Raw genomic sequence first — 20,116 nt, forward strand, 5'->3', positions numbered from 1 at the left:
TCGCCGCAAATCTGGCGCGAAACAGCTGTTTGCTCAGTCTAGTGTTTGTATTTGTGCGCACAGGGCATTAAAATGGCTGATTCTCGTCAGTGCTCTCGAGAGTTTGTAAGTGAATTCATTGAAATATATAGAAACCAGCCATGTTTGTGGGAGATTAAAAGTAAAGAATATAGTGACCGAGACAAAAAGACAGCAGCATACAATGCTCTAATTGAAAAATTGTGGGCAGTTGACGCCTCGGCAAGCAGAGAAACAGTAATAAAAAAAATAAATTCGTTGCGAACTTTGCGGATGGATGTCGAAACTTATAATTATCTCTTAAAGCTTGTAACCCCTCATATTATGAGAAAAAATACTTGTATGAGAAGGACAATTTCTCCTCATGAACGGCTGGCGGTAATATTAAGATTCCTAGCAACAGGAAGGAGCTACAAGGATTTGGAATTTTCAACTGCAATATCGAAACAAGTGTTGAGTGAAATAATACCCAACACATGTGAAGCTATTTATGCTGTCCTGAAGGATGAGTTTATGAAGGCAAGTCAAGTAAATTAAGTCTGTCAGCGAACTGTTTACCGAAAAGACTTATCCAAAGTTCAGAAATCTAGAAGATCTGGTGTAGGTGTAGATCAAGTATACCAGCCAACGTTATGGTATTTTGATCTGCTTGGCTTTCTTAGTGATCAAGAAACGCCAAGACCAAGCAGGAGTACAATTGAAGATGAAATTGGAGTGTCAATGTGCGAGTAAATGGAACACGAGGTAATGTAAAACAAAACAGGTTCACCCTGCAACTCTCGCAGTAAATTTACGTGAGAAAACTGCTTTCGCTTTAGCAGCCACTGTCTACACCATTTTGACCACTTTCTCTGTTTCCTGCGGTTGGTCTGAAAGTTTTTTGCAACACAAGTTGCGAACACAGACCGCAACAGAACTTCCTCCATTTCTATATTTCAGAATAACTGAATTAAATTTTTGAAGTTTACGGGGAGCGTAGTCGCTTACCACTGATATTTCTTTTCTACACCGACAGATGGTAGGCGAGTAGTAGATTGCGGTTTGTGTCGTGTGAACACACCACATATGCAGTGATCTTTTGCATGTACAGACATCTGCGCCGACAGATCGTTGCGTGTGGACCGTGCTTTAGATGTTCTTCGGGAGCTGGGACTCTCTTTTCCATCGAGTTATCGGTTGCTAACCATAGAGTACGCTGCTAACCAAAGATGCGACAAACTAAACTTAAACCTTCGACCATAAATATCTATGGTCGAAGATTTAAACACGTTGATGTAAACTCATTTGTTTGTTGTTCTGCGATATTACAGAGTTACCTACAGTATTACACATCTCTGGCTGGCGGAAAGACAAAACATAAACTTAGTTGCACAGTGTAAAGGGCAGTTTGTAATTTGTTTTGGTGTTATCTATGTGTGAGAGGGTGTTTGAGGTTATGTGAAGTGTTTTCGTATAGGTGTGATAGGACACCAGTGCACATTTGATATTAAGCTATGGGATAATAAATTCGTGTTACGTCCATAATGATTAAAGTTTCATTTGAATTTCGTATATTTTGTCGCTATTTTGTAACTACTTTCGCTTGGAGTCAAAAATCGGTAAAGAGCGACCTTCCTGCTATGAAAATCTTGAATGTTGCAGAAAAAAATGACGCAGCAAAGAATATCGCATACTTTTTATCCGGTGGACATAGCAGAAAAGTAAGCTTCTTTAAAAAAACAAAAAAAACGTAGAAATATGTTTTATATAGGTAATTGATAATTGTTCTTGCATGGACACAGTTTCTATGGAAACAGTGAACCTCTGCCTCTGCACAGACTAAGTAAACATGATGTTCCATCTCAACAGCATCGCATGTGTAGCTGATTATTATTTGTGGGTGTACTTTATAATTTTTATTGAGACGAATCTAGTCCGTGACAACCATTATCTTACGGTTGAGTCTTTAATCGTTTTCCTTTTACTAACATAACCCGTTCTTCTGGCATCTCCTCATCCACAAGCAGCAAATCATCAAATTCTCTGACTTGACAACACATTCCTCATATATTGTATATCTTATAGGCTCTTTCCTGTATAAATTTACCATTTAAATTTCTCAGAATGTATATTGTTTTATTTTTGTCTGTATCGTCATTACTGAGCATGTGATGTTAACGATAAGTCAGTGTTTACTCAGTGTACCTTTATGTTGATGATATTCTGGATGATAATTAAAAAGAAACATGTAGAGGAAGTGAAATGTGGTGCTGAGATATAGCTTGCCGTTCTTTTAGAACTTCAAGAAGCTGTTGTGTTTTAACACATCTGTGACAATCAACATTGTTACACAGCTAAATTCATTGTGACATTGCAGAAAGGTTTTGGGTGTAAGACAGCATGTCAGTTTTCATGACCGTTATTGATATTTCTCAATCTAGTAGCTCCTCAACTGGCCTCACAGGGGCTGAGTGCACCCCACTTACCAACAGCACTTGGCAGATCCGGGCAGTGAACTATCCAGATGCTAGCCAAGCCTGGCAACAGCACTTAACTTCAGTGATCTAATGGGAACCATTGTTACCACTGCAGCAAGGCATTTGGCAGTCTGAAGACAATGCCAGATTCTTTTTATACATTACTGATCAACATATGATAAGACTACAAATAAATGGTTTGCTGAACACTATTTATATACTTTTTCCAAAGAATTTTTTATTCTGCATATGTGTATAAAGGATTTTCTTCAGCTGAAAATTAAGCTTCACTGTGGGAAGAGCCATAACTACAATGGGCAATGCATTGACTAATTTCAGTCCTGCATATTGTGTACCCTTTTCATACAGTGTTATACTGTGGCTACTGATGTAAAATTCTCTTTATTTCTAATAGTATACTGATGCAGATCAGAAGGTATATTGGGGTGCAGACTTTTAACAAGCAATATGGCTTGTTTGGCCATGTTTGCTAAGGCCAGCATGCCAGTTTTCGGAAAAATGCTATCGCATAGAGAGTGTGTGTACTCCATTTGATAATTGACTTCAGAGCAGAATGACAGTGTTGTAACAGTATAGTATAATGCTCGTGACTCAGTCTGGCAGGAAAATGGCAAATTCTGCAGTTATGTAGGTTCTCTTCAAGTATCTTCATATAGCCTTTTTCAGTGAATTTCATTTGATAACATGTTGTGGTATCATGAGCTTAATCATGGTGTTGTATTGTTGCAAATCTTTGACGAGTTTCCTAGTTATCATTTTTGCCTTAGTATTATGAGTAGGAAGCTCATCAAAATACTGCGACAAGACAATGTTGTGACTTGGCCAATAATTCAAGATGATTTCCTTAAAGTATAGCTTTATCATTACACTGATTGCTAATATTGCCACCCGATAAAGAAAATAGAGGAAATAACACACAAAAATTTGTTTCAGTTCTTGTTCAAAACGCATATGTAATAGTTGGCATTATATTTATTAGTTCCTTATAAATCAAACAATGGAAAATCCAGGATGGAAAGTAACAATATAATGAGAAGGAAAGTTGCTACTCACCATATAGTGGAGGTGCTGAGTCGCAGATAGGCACAACAAAAAGACTCCCGCAATTATAGCTTTCGGCCGTTAAGGCCTTCGTCAACAATTGACAGACATACTCATATACACGTACGCATGTGCGCACCCCCCCACCCCCCCCCCCCACCCCCGCACACACACACAGATATATGCAAACACAGTGTGTGTGTGTGTGTGTGTGCACACATATGTCTGTCTATTGTTTACGAAGGCCTTAACTGCCAAAAGGTATAATTGTGAGAGTTGTGCCTATCAGCAGCTCAGCATCTCCGCTATATGGTGAGTTCCTTACAAATCACAGCTTACTAGAATGTCCCGTTAATAATGTTTAAATATAAAGTGTATTTTGCTTTAATTGTAGCTGACACCATATTGTTTTGAATCCTCATTTAATTCAGAAAGTCTCCTTCTTAGATGATTAAGAAAATATAATGCAAATGCCAAATTTTAATTGAAAGGGAAATTGTTGTCGTGTCCACAACACCAGCATATCACATTCCATCATGATGATTTCAGTTCTTTGGACTTATACTTGGTGTGCCATTTATGTGGATCACCTGCACAAATTTCTCAGATTTCTAAAACAAATGTCTCAGTGAAAAATATTGACTGCTTGGTGTTCTGCAGCTTGTAAATATTCGTTAAGTGACATCTTCTAAGTAACATGCGCTGCTCCACGTAAAATCTTTGTTAGTCAAACTGATATTCGAGTATATAACCCATCATCAGTGAGATTTGGTATAGAGGACAACAGACAAATGTGTGACATACCTACAACATTGTAATTGTATACATAGTAGCAAGAACACGAGTCTACTTTCTTATGTATCTCTGTATAAATGACATGTGTGACTGTTTTAAATTCCTTGCGATGTTCGACTTGAAGTTCATCTAGAAAGCAAACAGTGGTGTGGATACCTGGAGTCCAATTACTACCATATGTGTTTTAATATATTAGATTATGAAATTTGCCGTACCTCACTTTACACTGGTTGTCATGTGTGTTATTGCTGTCAGTTGTCACATTTTACACAACTGTCATATATAATGACAACATAGGACTGACATATAGATGAAAGACTCCATATTACATGTCTTTTATTATTGATGAGGGTTGACACTGTCACTATGAAGGTAACAATGATCCAATGTTACTGAATTTTGAAAAGCCTCCCATTGCAAATATTTGTTTACTCAGTCATTGGTTTCAACCATTATAATCATCTTCAGATTGATCTAAACAGGAAAAAATTACATATTTATGAAAAATGTACATATTGACTATTACACGCAATTTATAAATAGTCTAGAAATTTAGCAAAAATATCTGTCTTCATGAAGTGAACATAGTAGATAAAATATATAGCCATAAATGGCACCGTCACTCAGAGTAAAATTATTATAAAATGGTAAACGCTTATGACTCCCAATGTTGGGCTGTCGCTGGTATTCTGTGCCTACAACTACGGTGCAAGCAGCTGAGGGGACATTGCTACTAGATGTCGCTGGCTGAAAGCAGTTTACATCTACCATTGGTGTTTGTCCTTATGATTTTTTTTTCTCTCTCTGTTAACTAGTGAGTGTATTCTTCCTTCCATGTAAATGTTGAAGAAATTACTGTACTAGTTGAGACACTTTTAAGGAAGGTGAGCGTGTTGTCATAATTTATCCAAAAAAAGCTCTAATCCTCCCCATAACAACAGGTAGATGCTCATGGGTGACACATATCTGTCTGCTGTATTCTCACTAATTAACTCTGCTACCCTCCCCTGCCTAAGCCCAATCTTCCGATATTGCAAACTGCCACCAGTGTCTAATTTGTGCCCGGTCATCAGCCATGAATGCCAACTCCAGCTCTGCATTGCCTAGCCAAATGCACTGCCAAAACAAGGCCAATCTTGCAGCCATAATAGCTCAGCCATATGAACATCAGTGCTATCAGTTAAGAAAGGTATCTTGCTCAGGTCACCACATATGTTGTATGTCCTGTCCTGTTCCTTGACCCACCCAATGTCACAATCTGAACACCTTTTGTGAAATTCTTACAGAAAGGCCATATACCATCAGTCATCTGATTAACTCAGCACTCAGCTTGAAAATGCTGGTGACCTGATGTTTTTCCCTTCTCCTATAAATGAGGGCCTACACCTCTGCCATGACTGCTACCTAGCAGCAGTAGGTCCTGCTCTCTTCTTTCTGACATTCTGCATCTATATACAGTCTGCAAGCCAAAGCCACCATATGATGCATGGCGGAGAGCAGTGTGTACCACTTACACTGAGGTGACAAAAAAAAATAGTACCACATACACAAGGTATAAAAAGGCAGTTCATTGGCAGAGCCTACATTTGTATTGAAGTGATTCATGTGAAAAGGTTTCCGACATGATTATGGCTGCACGACAGGAATTAACAGACTTGAAATGTGGAATGGTAGTTGGAGAAAAATGTATGGGACGTTCCGTTTTGGAAGTTGTTAGGGAATTCAGTATTCCACAATCTGCAGTGTCAGGACTGAGCAGAGAATACCATATTTCAGGCATTACCTCTCACCACAGGTGACGCAGTGACCAATGGCCTTAACTTAATGACCAAGTTAAGTGGGTTTGCATAGAGTTGTCAGTGCTAACAGACAAGCAACACTGCAGAGATCAGTGTGAGACATACAATGAATGAATCAATTTGGACAGTGTGCCAAAATTTGGTGTTAATTGGCAATGGTAGTAGATGTCCGACACGAGTGTCTTTGCTAACAGTATGCCATCGCCTGCAGTGCCTCTCCTGGGCTTGTGACTATATCGCTTGAACCCTACATAACTGGAAAACTGCAGCCTGGTCAAATGAGTCCTTATTTCAGTTGGTAACAGCTGGCGGTAGGGTTCAAGTGTGACACAGACCTGACAAAACCATGGATCCAAGGTATCGACAAGGCACTGTGGAAGCTGGTGGTGATGGTTCCATAATGGTTTCGGCTGTGTTTACAGTGAGTGAACTGGGTCCTCTGGTCCAAGTGAACTGATCCTTTGACAGGAAATGGTTATATTCGGCTACTTGGAGAACATTTGTAGCCATTCATGGACTTCATGTTTTGAAACAACGATGGAATTTTTATGGATGACAGTGTGCCATGTCACCAGGCCACAATTGTTTCTGACTGGTTTGCAGTATATTCTGGATAGTTTGAGTGAAAGATGTGGCTACCCAGATTGCTCTACATGAATCCTATCAATCATTAATGAGACATAATCAGGAAGTCAGTTTGTGCACAAAATCCTGCACTGACAACGCTTTAGCAATTACAGACTGCTGTAGAGGCAACGTGGCTCAATATTTCTGCAGAGGACTGCCAATGACTTGCTGAGTCCCTGTCACATCGAGTTATTGCAGTATGCTGATCGAAAGGAGGTCAGACACGATGTTAGAAGGTATCCCATGACTTTTGTCTCTTCAGAGACCTCCACACTACATTGTCTGCAGTGAAACCATTTTTTTGCAGCGGTCACAATATATCCTACTACTCACTTTTCTATGGCAACTCCCTCAGTTTACACCCATGGTCAAAGAAAATAATTGTAGCAAGAAAAAATACCTAAAAATGTGAAACTAAAAGAATAAACTGAGTCATATTATGTTTATTCTGCTATAAACATATGTAACCACACAGTATTATATTAAGTTCACTATGAGTGCAAATTCAGTATCGTCAAATGCATGTAAACAGAACCTTAGACCTAAGTTGCACGTAACAGAAATTAAAAACCACAAGAGACATTTCCTAAACAGAGCCAAACCTTCACTTGTGTGACAAATATGACATAGTACAGATACTTATAGCAAAGAGGTATATGTAAAATACACCTTGATGTGCATTATTCGTCATGAGTGTAAGTTCAATGTGTAAGCAAAAGGTAGACCTAGATATCGACATTTGGAATTTTAGGAATAGAAGAAGTTTGGAAATAGCATTGAAACTCAGTTACAATAATATTTAAACAAAGTATAATCAATGAACTGAAATGAAATCTATTATAGTTAAGCCAAAATTAAGTACAGTAAAACCATTATTGCAAATGAACAGTGAAATGGTAGAACCAGCTGATGATTTTTTTGGGTTTAGGTCAACTGAAGGCAACTGGCTGGACAGGAAAGAAATAATCAGAAGAATAAGAATGGTACATAGTGGTTTTGGAAGGCTAAAACTAAAATGAGTTTTCAGAACGTTACTTTCAGAGTGTCTTAATTTGAAGGTGCAGCTATACAATCAGTTTTGATATGTGCCAGCAATACAGGGGCTTTTAAAGCAAGAGGCTAGTGATAGGTGGGTAAATGGGTTATGCCTATGAAGCATGGATGTGTGCAGTTTTGTTGGGGAAGGAGCAGCAACCAAGATTTTATAATTCTTTATTTAAATTTCTGTCACAGATGAAACTGCCCAGAATATGTATACTTCAAATGTGTGATGCATACGACAGATGAAACTGCACTGAATGCATGTACTACGAACAAGTTTGTAGTACATGCATTCAGTGCAGTTTCACGTGTTGAGTGCATCACATGAGTAGTAAGATTACTCCATGTCTGTTGTATGACTGTGTTGTGTGGATGTTACCCAAGTATGTTAGTGGAATTTTGCTTTGAGGAGCACTATTAGTGTAGGTCTGGTTTGCGAATGAATGGTTACATTCGTAACTATTGTCTGCGTCACGTTGGAAGGTGGCCCAATTTTCCGCCATTCTGCACAACCCCCTCCACTAGTCACTGACTGCCAATAGCATTCTTTTTCTTTCCAAGTGGCTAGCAGCGAGTTACTACTAGACAGCGAGAATCTCACTCTTATATGCTGCCCTGTTGCCGTACTTTTCAGTCAACTGTCAGTTTCTTTTTGTATTTTTTTCCTTGTAGCAGTATAGCTGTGAATGTGTATCTGTAAATTTTTAAGAATTATAAAAAAAAAGGCAATTGACGGCAATAAATGAGAAGTGCTTCACGAGCAGGTGAGGGGGATTATTTACCACATTTATAACTTTTTTAAACGTGTATTTGAAAGCAGGTCTCCTACTGTTGCTACTGTTGACATTTGAAGACACAAGTACGGACTCCAGAACCTTATGGTGTCAGCAAGAGAACTATAAAGAGAATTGTAAATGAAAGTGTCAGAGCTGTAGGAACAGTAGAAAAAGTTGGTTTCGTGTCACCTGGAAAGCATTGAAATTGCAAGGAACCTGTAACACAATTGGATGGTTTTAATAACTATGATTTAAAGTGCTCCATGTGAATGATGAATGATCGACATCACAAAAAAATATGTCAGTGGTAAGCACTTCGTCATTGTAAAGAAATTTAAAAGACCTTGGTTCCTGATATGTTAAGAAATGAGTTTTTGGTTCAAAGAAGTGACATAGGTGCAGCACAAACTACATCCCATATAAAGATTCACGATGCAAGAGAAGCGGGTAGTTCAACAGTGTATTACCTTGATGAAACATGGGCCAGTTAGTCATTCGAGGAAGATATGTTGGAAAATGAGTGATGGTACTGGCGGTTTCAAAGTTTCATAGGAATACGTTCTCAGATAATTATTTTGCATGCTGACCCTTCTTCTGGTTTTGTTTCTGAGAGTAAACTTGTATTTATGCATATGAAAAACAGTAGTGACTACCATTCGGAAATGAATGCTATCAGTTTTGTGACGTGATTCACAATTTTCGTCATACCTTGCTTCAAAGTCGGTTATTGCCAGTTATAATTCAACTGTTACACAGAAAACACCAAGTGTAAACACCAGAAAAGTGGGTATTTTTCCCTGGCTTAAAAATAAAAATATTAAGCACAGTATAAATCAGACTCATGCCGATCTCCTGCAGTTCGTTAATTTATACAAGTCACATGGCAGAAAGTACAAATTTGATTTCCTTGCATTTGAATGGGGTCACACAGTTTTGTGTTTACCTACATGTCATGGTCAGTTTAGCCCTATTGAATTAATTTGGGCAAAGGATAAGGCTATGTGGGAGAAAAAAAAAGGAAAAAGAACACATTCAAGAAAACATTCAGTGAATCGCTTGTGCATGAGTCAATAGGCCACATCTGACTTGCAGCGTGGGCACAGTCTGTGCAGAATGCTGAAAAAAGCTTCAGAAAGAATAATTTGACAAGGAAGTGATGATGGATATAAGCCTTGAACCTATCATCGTAAATTTACAATCAGATTATTCGGAAACATACTCAAGTAGAAGTGATGGTGGTATTGTGATGTAGACTATGGAACAAAGTCATGATATTTTTACTTTGAAAGACTCATGGTTTAAAAAATGTGTTTGTCAAAATATCAGTTGTGTACATAATAATGAGAACTTCCTGGCCTTTTTGATTAGTACTTTGTATCCTTTGAATTATGCAGACTGTAATGTTCAACATATTGCGCCAGGAGAAGTTAAGCTCCTGCCACCATGTTGTATGCTCTAATAACACGCAAGAATGCAGCTGGATAAATTTGTCAAAAGTCCAATGTTTCCACATGTAAACCCCTGTCATTTTCAAGACACAAAATTGATAAGGCCCTAAAATGACAGTAACTGTTACTTGTTGAGATATCGGTGATTTCCGATGTTATCCGTCATCATTCCCTGGAGTTATTGGCAGATGATGGTTATTTGTTTGCTTGTTCCATGGATTATAAATGCCGCCTCTGACTGTAAGTTGAATGAGTTAGTTTACACTCATAATGCCCATTCCATTAACAGTGAAAAAGATGATTGAGTAGAAGCAGTTGTCAAGCAAATATAATTATTTCAGTTTGTGCTTGAAGTTAATTTTTTGTGTATTAAGTTTTTACTTATAATACAGTTCAAATTGTAATAAATGATAATTACTGCAAGCAGTTTCAATGACCTTGTAATTGGACAATTGTCATTTTGAGAAAAATTATACTTCACATCTTCACAAAGCTGTGTCAGCTATTCTTGCCTCCCGAATTCACGCAGAGTAAATCTGTGGAGCAGTGGACACAACATCGTCAAGACGTGAATTAATATTTCTCTCCTGATGACTCATCGAAATTGGTTTTAATATTTACTATTCCATTAACAGTGAAAAAGATGATTGAGTAGAAGCAGTTGTCAAGCAAATATAATTATTTCAGTTTGTGCTTGAAGTTAATTTTTTGTGTATTAAGCTTTTACTTATAATACAGTTCAAATTGTAATAAATGATAATTACTGCAAGCAGTTTCAATGACCTTGTAATTGGACAATTGTCATTTTGAGAAAAATTATACTTCACATCTTCACAAAGCTGTGTCAGCTATTCTTGCCTCCCGAATTCACGCAGAGTAAATCTGTGGAGCAGTGGACACAACATCGTCAAGACGTGAATTAATATTTCTCTCCTGATGACTCATCGAAATTGGTTTTAATATTTACTATTCCCCTCACAGATTTGAACATATAATACAATGTCCGTAGGCGAATGAGCCTGACTGTTGTCCGCAGCAATGCAGTTCAGCAATGTGGACTTTGTTTGCCTGCTCTCTGCTGCTGCTGCTGCGCATGTGCAGTTCTCATCCCTTCACTGCTCTGCCTCTATGCGCGGAAGCGGCGTCTTATGTGACATGAGCTTTAGTCATCAGTATAAAATAAAATCAACTCTGGCATAAATGTAAATAGAGAATTGATAGTGTTGTGTTTGGCAAGTTAACCAGTACTCGTTATGCTCACTCATTTTATTACTGTGATCAAGATGCAATTGAATTGAGGAAATGGACAAATGGAGACAACACTGCAGATAAACGAAGTCCAGTGAGCAGTCTGTGGTGATGGAGTAGTTGATAGGTGCGGTTGGAATTAGTTTGTATGATAGCACTCTAAAGCTTTTGGTGTGTCGATCGACGTCGTGTTCTCTACAGTTGGGGGTGTCCATGTAGCTATCTCGTGTGTGTGTGTTTGAAGAATGTGTCCGTTACTAATATCCACATAGAGCTGAGAAATAGGCCTGCAAAACCAAAATGGACGTAGTTCCAAGCTCAGTGGGAAGTGCAAAAGATTGGGAATGATACTGGCTGATGCCAGACACAAGTTGGACAGCTATGCGTCATGGTGGCTGCCTCCTTGTTTAAGATGGACCAATAAACATGTTGTCTCGCTAGGGCTTTTAATCTGTGACATTCCGTAGTGCCTGCAATAAAATAGTTATAAAACCTGTGGCTGGGATGATGACACAATGTGCATCTGTTATGAGGACGTATTTGATGATTGTTACAACTTGGTATTGATTTTGCTTTTTCAAAACGTATATAGCACACCTGTGGAGCCCATATTTGTGACTTGTCGTAAGATGGAATTGCGACTACAGCTTGTGTCTGGAGCAATTTATGCAGCTTTTATGGGAAATCATTCCAAGGTCTGTCTCCTTTTTGTGTCTCTGTGTAAACGTAAGATTTTCTGCTAGTCAAAGGCTGGGTCTGGTATCACAGGAAGCTCAGGTAGTGTGTCCATATTTGCTTATTGTGATTTTGGTTTGCATTAAATTGCATGATTATAGCAGCTCAGGAAAAGTGCTCAGTGTTGGAGGTGTACTGTTAATTCTGGAACGTCAAGTATGGCCTGAATAGAGCTGCCAGCAGTTTATGCTACATGATTAAAGCAAACTTTGTCTGGAATAAGTGTTCATGGAACATCTTAATTGCACACACAAAACCTAACAGCACCTTTTCTATTTATGAGTAGTTCTTTTGTAGCAGCACCTTTGACGCACAGGCAGTTGGTTGTTCAGTGCTACTTTTGTTACTATGTGCCAGCAATGCACCAGTGTGATATGGAGTGATCCGTGACCATAACCAGTGGACACAATGGTGAAATTATTGTAAGGCAGGGCAATGAGCACCAGCATACACTTTATCTGTGTGTAGGCATGCTTGCAGGCTGTTGACCACTGGTAATGCACACCTTTCTTACGCAACTGATTTAGTGGTTTCATCATATGATCTGCTTGTGAGAGGAACTTTGAATAATAATTCACTTTTCCCAAAAAAGCTTGCAGCTCTGGGATGTTTTTGGAACATGGTAGGAAGTCAATAGTTGCTACATTATAATCGGTGGGCTGGATTCCTTCTTTCCTTAGTCGCTGCCTGAAGTACTCAACTTGTTCCTGGAAAAAACTGGCATTTGTCTAAGTGGCACTTTAGCCCTGCATCACATTAGTAAATAGTGCATTAAGGTTTCATAAGCATTCCTGACATGTAGTATATGTGACAATTAAGTTATCTAGATGGTACAAGTGGGTGCGGACATGATTAACTATTCTAGGTACCTCTGGAAGTATGCAGGAAGAGAAGCGATCCCAAAAGGTAAATGCTTGTATTTTTTCAGGCCACAGGAGAGTTGAGGACTATGACAGTTGTGACTGTTCATCTAGTGTTGGCAAAATCGATCTTAGAAAAATATTCTCTTCCATCATTGTGAGGAAGTCTTTTGGATGTAGTACAGGCTACATTTCTGTTTGTTTCTAACACTGATTGTTGATTTAATATCTTGGTGCAGCCAGAGGAAGCCATTTGTTTTCTTTACGACTAATAGCAGCATACCCCAAGCACTTGTTTATGACCACCTCAATTAGACTTAAACTTTTAGGTGAAATGTAATGGAAAAATTTCAAAAACTTATATAATGCAGTAGTAGCATTCATTAAAAAAATATAAAAAATTTCAAAATTGTAAAATGTAAAGTACACGAGTACATTACATTATTTACAAAAAGTGGGCATTGAGTACCCCCACCCCCTACCAATTGATGTTGCTAGGATTAAACTCTGACTAATAATAGAGCCCCTATGTCTTCCAAACCAACAGCCATTTCTTCTTCTTTCATGCCAATATAGAGGCACATAATGCATTCCTTCCAAATGTTCAAATGTGTGTGACATCTTATGGGACTTAACTGCTAAGGTCATCAGTCCCTAAACTTTACACACTACTTAACCTAAATTATCCTAAGGACAAACACACACACTCATGCCCGAGGGAGGACTCGAACCTCCGTCGGGACCAGCCGCACAGTCCATGACTGCAGCGCCTTAGACCGCTCGGCTCATTCATTCCACCTATCAGGACTCTCCTTTATGTTTAACAGCAGACTTCCTTTCGCGAACCTAATCGTAACACCTTTAGTTTTATGGTAAATGATGTAGAAGTGCATCAGATATTGCGGGCACCAGGGCAGATGGCACTAAGTTGTCTTATAAAATTCGTAATTTATTCGAAATTCCTGGGTACCCTTCCTTCGAAGAAGTACCTATGTGCTACAGACAAATGGGTCCAGAACATCTAGAACTTCCTCATCTGCTGGGGAAGCATGTATTGTACTGCTGAGGACCAGGCCATAAGCAAATTCAGGAAAACAAGTGACAATGTGACCACCAGGCTAGTAGGCATGGCAAATGCTGAGGCTCAGTGTGCTGCCCCACTTTATGGAGTCTCCACACTGTTAAGGTAAGGAGCCACATGTTAATATAAAGAAAGGTGACTCAAAGTAGTTAACAATAAGCTGTGGTAAGAGAAGATAATTTCTTCAATGTAACATTCCTCTTTTTGGCCACTTGGCCGCTCAGGTGATATTAAGCTTTATTCCTTCTTCTACTAATAGTCTGTGATCTGATTACATAAGGCCCTATGCCCCTGTAGGTGTACACACAGCTTATGAAGCTTGCGGCATACTTAGTGGGTGCTATTTTATCCTTTTACAGGCTACATTCTATTTTTCCGTTCAGAATTTTAGTAAGTTTGAGAACACAGGCTGCCATAATGACACTCGTACATTCTGAATGATAAAACATGACTGTCAACAATAGTGTAGTGCACTTACAATTGTTATCTATTTAACAATGACAAAGTCGGACAAGTCAGTTGTGCACTTAGAATCCCAGTTTTATTGCGCAACATACGAGAAGTCATATATAATTATAGAAAACTGACTGTAGGTGGGACTGAATCAACACATTATAAAAAAAAAAAGGTCTGTGCTTTTTTTTGCATTTATCACAGAAACAAGCAAGACTGCCATTGTAAACTGAGAATCATAATTCACTGAGCTCCTCTGGGTGATGAGCTGATGTAGGCCATTTTATGTGTCCAGTTCAGCAGCAGAAGCAAGTTATTTTCTTCATTTGGTCTTGTTTGTTGACTACAGCTCATGCACATCATAAGCTACATGCAATTTTAAATGTGAGCAGCTGCCTGATGTACACGTTGGTTTGGCACCAGTAACACGGTTATTTATTCTTAATAAATAGCATTATTATCAGTAGCTAGTTGCAGTTTTTAATGTATTGTAGGAGTCAACCAGTAAGTTCATATTTTGGGGCTCTTTATAGTGTCTTTTGACTTTCCCCTCCATTTCAGGTGAACCTTTTGGCTGTACATGTGTTAAAGCAATGCTCTTTATGTCTTGTGGTGTCACATGTTATTTTATTACTGTCATATATTTGTTATGAGAGTTTAAAAAACAGATTACTTTTGTCAGATACCACAGTTCACAGCTTGTCCCTTCGTGAATATATTAGGAACAGATTCATTTATGAACTTCTGTTTAAAACACCGTTTAAATTTTCAACAAAAGTTGTCACATAAAGTAATTACATTGTACCTGAAATTTAAAAAAAATCTTGTTTGTGAGTGAAATTACTTAACCTCATTTAAGAACATATTAGCATTTTATAAAATTCAATTTGAGAATATATGAAAGAATTTTTTTTTAAGTTTTAATGATATGCTTATTTTAGATGGCAGTCTGTAACTGAATAGATACTACCTGCATTATGTAACTTTTTTGCTCACATTGGCCCTTATGTTTTTCAGAGAGAGGGGCTATCAAAATACAACAAAATTTATGAATTTGAATACACAGTGTGTGGACAGCGAAGTCAAATGATAATGACATCAGTATCTGGTCACTTACTAGGAATGGACTTTGTAAGTGGTTATCGAAAATGGAGCAGCTGCAGCCCTCTTTTGCTGTTTGAGGCTCCCATTATTAAATTTTGCCCTAAGGATTATGAACAAATAAAGGTAAGCCTTCATTTGTTCTATTATTTGTCATTTTAAATTTATACTAGTACTTTTAACATACGGATGCACACAAATAAGTACTAAACTTGATTGTCTTATGACATTCAGGAGCTATTATCAAAATGTGTATTGTAGAAATATGTGTGGCATACATTGTCTGTTTAATTCCATAAAACGCCAACAAATGACAGTATATAGGAGAGCAGTGACACAGCGATTAAGTAGAAGGAATTGATTTCAAATCCCAACCCATCTTGATTCAAGTTATTCAGGTTTCACCTAAATAGCTTCATGTAAATGCTCTGTTGGTTTGGTTAATAAGACCATGATGAATTTCAACTACATTTTCTGCCTCAGGAGACACAAGTGTTGTGAGACACAAATGTTGTCAGGACTCTGGTTCTAAACATTCGATCTTCCAAATGACAACAAACACTGAGCAAAACAAAATTGTACAAGGCTCAGTTGTTTCAAACAGCATTAGTTCAAGTATGGGCACACTGGAAAACCATGTTAAATGCCAGCATTTCTGTTAAAAGTCGTGTTAGTGTGGGAGGCTTTTTATGTCCTTCAATTGCAACGTGAAAACATGCTGAAAGATTGCAGAAATGAATTGAAAACAAGAAGAATGGGAATCAAAGTGTTTAAACATAACTAAACTCCAGATGTTTCAAAAGATTGTGCATTTTGGATAAGATACCATCAAATTTGTATTTCACTTGTCAAAATGTATCCATGAATGTAAAGTGCTTATGAGCAGACCTACTCTAGATCTGCACTACATTAGCTGTTGGTACATTATTCAGTACAATTTGAAAATAAGACCATGTTTCCTTAGCATCTTATCTGACTTGCATGACAAGTAGGCTTCAGTTGACCATGGTTGGCATATTGAGCATCAAATGTTTTTGCATACTTGTCAATTGCCGCATAATTAATCTGAATTAATGTCAACATAGTATTGTACCTATTGTACTATCTCTATGACAAAACAGTTTTTTATTAACTTATGTGTACCACTGAATACATTTTCATGGTGAACACTAACATTATAAAGTAGTTTAATATATTGTAAACTACTTAAAATTAGAGTTTAGAATATATGGCTGTAAAAACATGTAAATGGAAGTTTTCTTGGCTTGATATATGGGAAGAATATTTTTAGGTTTCCAACCAAGCTGACAATTGTATGGTATTTCAGTAATTGAATTCATCAGATACTGAAAACAATGCTCTTAGGTGAGCTACAAATTTAAAATAAGCTGTACTGTGTTAGAAGGTGGCCATGTACAGAATACAGCAAGTCATTTTGGCTTTTATTAGCTAATAGACATTGTATAATAAAAATGCCCAACTAAATTTTAACTTCTGTCTGTTTAACTTGTCTTTTTCTTGAAACTAGACCTCCAACATCATGCAGTTTGTTAAGCAGATTCGGTGTGTGTATTTGTTGGTTAATTGATTGCCCTTTCTATGAAGTGACCATCAGCTGCTAAACCTAATGAGGCAGTGTAGTGTTTTCAGACCCAGGGCTTGTATGCGGGAGGGCAATAGTCAAAAACCTCATCCAAGCATTCCTTGGTCTTCCTAAATTGTTTAAGACAAATACTGTGATAGTTTCTTTGAAAGGGCAACACATATTTCCTTTCCCATCTTCGACCAATCGAAGCTCATGCTCCATCTGTAATGAACTTGTCATCAGTAGGACATTAAAGTCTAATCTTCCTTCTCTGAGTGCCAATAGTTGACTAACAAGAGCTTAATTTTCACAAAATGTATTAGCTTTTTCAACTGAGGGCAAGTGGCACACTCCAGCAAAGACTTGTTGCAGCATTTGGCTTCTTTGGTCACCTGCTCTTCTGGATATTGCTCATTGGGAAGTTGGTAAGGATGTATATAGTGGCCACTTATCAATATGGGTTAATGTACCAAAAAGAATATTGTTAAAAAAGAAGCTACTTTGGTAGATATTACACAGGGCAAATTGGATATTATTCCCAGTTTTCTATTTTGAATTTGGTGAATCACTTCACCACAGATGCATCCAAAAAGTCGCAGTAACCTCAGCCCCAGAATAACTCGGTTAGCTTAGATCTACATTTGCTTCTACTTGCATACTCTGCAAGTTACCATATGGTGCATCGCTGAGGGTACTACTGCCATTTGCTAGTCGAGCGAGAGAAAAAGTGTCAAGATTTTGCAGATGCCTGTCTCACTCACATGTACAATAAATTCGTACTGCTGTTTACCCTCCAGAAATGGTTTTCTGTTGAGGAACATTCAATTAGCAATTTAGCTATTTAAAACAATGGCATACAAACATTTATTGGATTGTCTTACCTATAGTATGTGCTCTTATTGTTAGAAGATTATTATGTCGATGCCATGATTTATATTATAATTTATGGAATAGGAAAATTCTGGCTCTGATTCAGGATCAGTGGATTCAGGCATTTTCACTTACTGAATAATTTATATTTATAGTTAATAAAAATATGCGTGTCACATTTTGTGTTCCTAGTATTGAATTCTGATTCTTCAAAATAATGTTTCTTCTCTGCAGAAGACACTGGAAAGAGAAGTACGGTCATGTGCAATGTTAATCATCTGGACAGATTGTGATCGTGAGGGAGAGAATATTGGCTTTGAAATAATTCAGGTGTGTTCCTCTGTGAAACCAAATCTGCGAATATATAGGTTGGTATTTGTTTTGCTTGCCACTATATATGTTTACCTGTTTCACTTTTAATAATTTCTGGCTTTCCTTAGGGCTAAATTTTCTGAAATCACTGCTGCATCTGTGCATAGAGCAATACAGAATCTGGCAGAACCTAACAAACAAATCAGTGATGCAGTTGATGTACGCCAGGAGCTCGATTTGCGAATAGGTATGTCATATTAAATTTCTTTGACAATCCTTAGTTACCCCACCAATTTTCTTATAAACACTTTTTGTGACAGTGATGACCCTTTTTTACTTTTGTTAGTGAATGAGATGGAACAGTGATGAAAGACAATACTTGTCTTCAAGAAGAGGCATGAACATGTAGAGAATTGATGTCACAAGATTAGAAAAATAGTTGACCAAGTACTGGATATGTACCTAGTAGGTCAGTTCATGCTGGGAGAGACACTCTGTGGTATACAGACTCTGTGCAGAAATAGCAACTACTGCACAGTTTGTGGCTGTAGATAAAGGTGTGTTAAATGAAACATATTTGGCAGTTAGATGGAAAATGTGTAATATGTTGAATGCCAACTATAGCAAAATCTTATTAAAAGACATCTCACAAAACCCCAAGAAATTTTGGTCATATGTAAAGGCTGTCAGTATACCAAATTAACAGTTGAACCATGGATGAGACAGGAAGGCAATATCATACAAGCTAAACTCCATTTTTACATGTTTCATTATGAAGGGAGATGCGCAAGAGTGTTGCCCCATTTCAATTTTTGCACCACTGCCAACATGAATGAAATAGATATTAGTGCCAGTAATGCTGAGAAATAGTTAAAATCGATCAAACTGAACAAAGCCTGTGGGTCCAATGGAAATGCTATAGGATTCTATGCAAAGTTATCAGGTAAGTTGGCCTCTTTCTTAACCATAATATAAGGAAGAACCCTTAAAAAAAACTGTGCTCAATGTTTGGAAGAAATCCCATGCGACACTCATCTACAATGTGGGTAACAGAAGTGATCTATGGAACTACTGTCTACATTCACGTCTACAATCTACATCTGTACTGTGCAAAACATCATGAAGTGCATGACAGAAGGTACGTCCCTTTGCATCAGTTATTACAGTTTCTTCCTGTTCCATTCACATATGGAGCGTTGGAAGAATGATTGATTGACTCTTATCCGCATGATCCCTGTGTGAGTAATACGCAGGGGGTTGTAGTATATCCCTAGAGTAATCAGTTAAAGCCGGATCTTGAAACTTTGTTAATAGACTTTCTCAGGATAGTTTATGTCTGTCTTGAAGGGTCTGCCATTTCAGTTCCTTCAGCATCTCTGCAACACTCTCCCATAGATTTAACAAACCTGTGACCATTCGTGCTGCCCTTCCTGTATATGATCAATATACCCTGTTAGACTTATCTGGTAAGGGTCCCACACACTTGAGCGTGTTCTAGGATGGGTCGCACGAGTGATTTGTAAGCAATTTCTTTTGTAGACTGATTACTCTTCCTCCGTATTCTACCAATAAACTGAAGTCTACCACCTGCTTTACCCACGACCATACCTATGTGATCATTCCATTGATACTATAATCATAAGATACTACTTTTTTTTCATTTTGTGAAATACAAAATTTTACATTTGTGAACATTTGGAGCAAGTTGCCAATCTCTGCACCATGTTGAAATCTTATCAAGATCTGACTGAGTATTTCTGTAGCTTCTCTCAGATAGTAATTCATTATAGATAACTGCATCATCTGCAAAAAGCCTGATTTACTATTAATATTATCTGCAAGTTCATTA

At 37.8% G+C, this 20,116-nt stretch overlaps 1 protein-coding gene across 1 annotated transcript in view; it reads left to right on the plus strand.

Annotated features, from left to right (window-relative positions):
* Window positions 1-1,282: 1,282 nt before the first annotated feature.
* The window catches only part of LOC126162371 (DNA topoisomerase 3-alpha), a 208,888-nt gene continuing 190,054 nt past the window's right edge, over window positions 1,283-20,116 (plus strand). Inside the window, exons 1-4 of the mRNA XM_049918826.1 lie at window positions 1,283-1,718; window positions 15,417-15,626; window positions 18,190-18,323; window positions 18,396-18,514. Coding sequence (XP_049774783.1) covers window positions 1,542-1,718; window positions 15,417-15,626; window positions 18,190-18,323; window positions 18,396-18,514 — 640 coding nt within the window. The 5' untranslated portion in view covers window positions 1,283-1,541. The remainder of the gene's footprint in view (window positions 1,719-15,416; window positions 15,627-18,189; window positions 18,324-18,395; window positions 18,515-20,116) is intronic.

Source organism: Schistocerca cancellata, chromosome 2 (assembly GCF_023864275.1).
Source record: "Schistocerca cancellata isolate TAMUIC-IGC-003103 chromosome 2, iqSchCanc2.1, whole genome shotgun sequence".
NCBI lineage: Eukaryota > Metazoa > Arthropoda > Insecta > Orthoptera > Acrididae > Schistocerca > Schistocerca cancellata.